Genomic DNA, 1,169 nt, shown 5'->3' with positions numbered 1-1,169 from the left:
TTTTGTCAAAATTATACAAGTTAGAAATAAGAACAAGATAACATCTGACCATTAATAACAATAAAATAAAATGATCTGGTGGGCCGGATAGAAGTACCCGGAGGGCCGGATCTGGCCCCCGGGCCTTGACACATGTGACCTACAGGCTTGGAGAACCCAAGAGCATGCGTACGGGTGCATGTGACTAAAGCCTTCAGTGATGCAAAGCAGTGAGAACTTCTCAAGAACACTAACAGGCTTGTTTTTGTTGGCCCAGTCCGTGGAGTACGCCTCGGTGTAGACGTCCAGGATGTGGTAAAGGTCAGCGCACTCGGAGGGAGGATCCACGTCGCCGTTCAGAATGGCCGAAGCCCGGATCTCTCGTCTGTAGAATCTTAAACAAAAATAAAAAAATAATAACGTTTCTTAAATTATAGGAAGAAAAAGGAGCTTGTTTGAAGGGATGAGGGGTGGTCTGTACTTGCGGTTGGTCTCCTTCCGCTCGATCAGATAGGACCCCTCCAGAGAAATGCCAGCAAACAAACCTCTGGACCTGCAGTAGGTGAAGACGGCCGCCGTGCTGCGCAGAGCCACATCCGCCTCCACGTTCCTAACAGATGATCCCAGTGAAGCAGCGTTAGCACAGAACATTAACAAAGGTTATTGTTGTAGCTACAGGTCATGATTAAATATATACAGCTTCACCTTTATGCTAAAAACAAATGAACATAAATTATGTGCTGATATAAACTGATATCAAACCACAAACTCCCTTTTAAGTTTGCTTTTTGTTTTGATGTTCTTTTAAAGTGAATAGTTCAAAAACATAAGATCACTTAAGTTCTTCAGCGTTTGGTAAAGGAGAAATATTGTGAAAGATTTTCAAAAAATAAAATTAAAAGTAGGATTTGTTTAGTAGAAGTTTTATTTGTGTGCAGTTTTGCAACTAACATTTCCAAAGAGAGTATCATATTTTCTGTACTACAGGATGGTCTGTTTTATAACATATGTTTTATATAAAGTAAACTGTAAAACGCATGAGTCCATCAGAACTTCTTAGGTGCATTCACAGCAATTTATAACATGCTACATGTTAGCCACATTAGCATATTTACAATACCTATAAACCCCTGGCCTTGCTTGGAACACTAAAAAAAAGGAGCTAAGAAAATATGACTAGCACTACGCTA

The 1,169-nt window shown here is 40.3% G+C and overlaps 1 protein-coding gene across 1 annotated transcript; it reads right to left on the bottom strand.

Moving 5' to 3' along the window:
* Positions 1-108: 108 nt before the first annotated feature.
* On the bottom strand, positions 109-630 carry LOC112140084 (SH3 domain-containing YSC84-like protein 1; the record flags this gene model as incomplete). Its single annotated transcript, XM_024262999.2, has 2 exons — positions 461-630; positions 109-373 (listed from the first exon to the last, which is right to left on the bottom strand). Coding segments are annotated over exons 1-2 (435 nt in total), but the record flags the coding sequence as incomplete, so codon positions are not given.
* Positions 631-1,169: the final 539 nt, after the last annotated feature.

The sequence above is a fragment of the Oryzias melastigma genome, unplaced genomic scaffold (genome assembly GCF_002922805.2).
Source record: "Oryzias melastigma strain HK-1 unplaced genomic scaffold, ASM292280v2 sc07479, whole genome shotgun sequence".
Classification (NCBI taxonomy): Eukaryota; Metazoa; Chordata; class Actinopteri; order Beloniformes; family Adrianichthyidae; genus Oryzias; species Oryzias melastigma.
The sequence above is the reverse complement of the archived record's forward strand: the minus strand, read 5'-3'. Positions and strand labels throughout refer to the sequence as shown.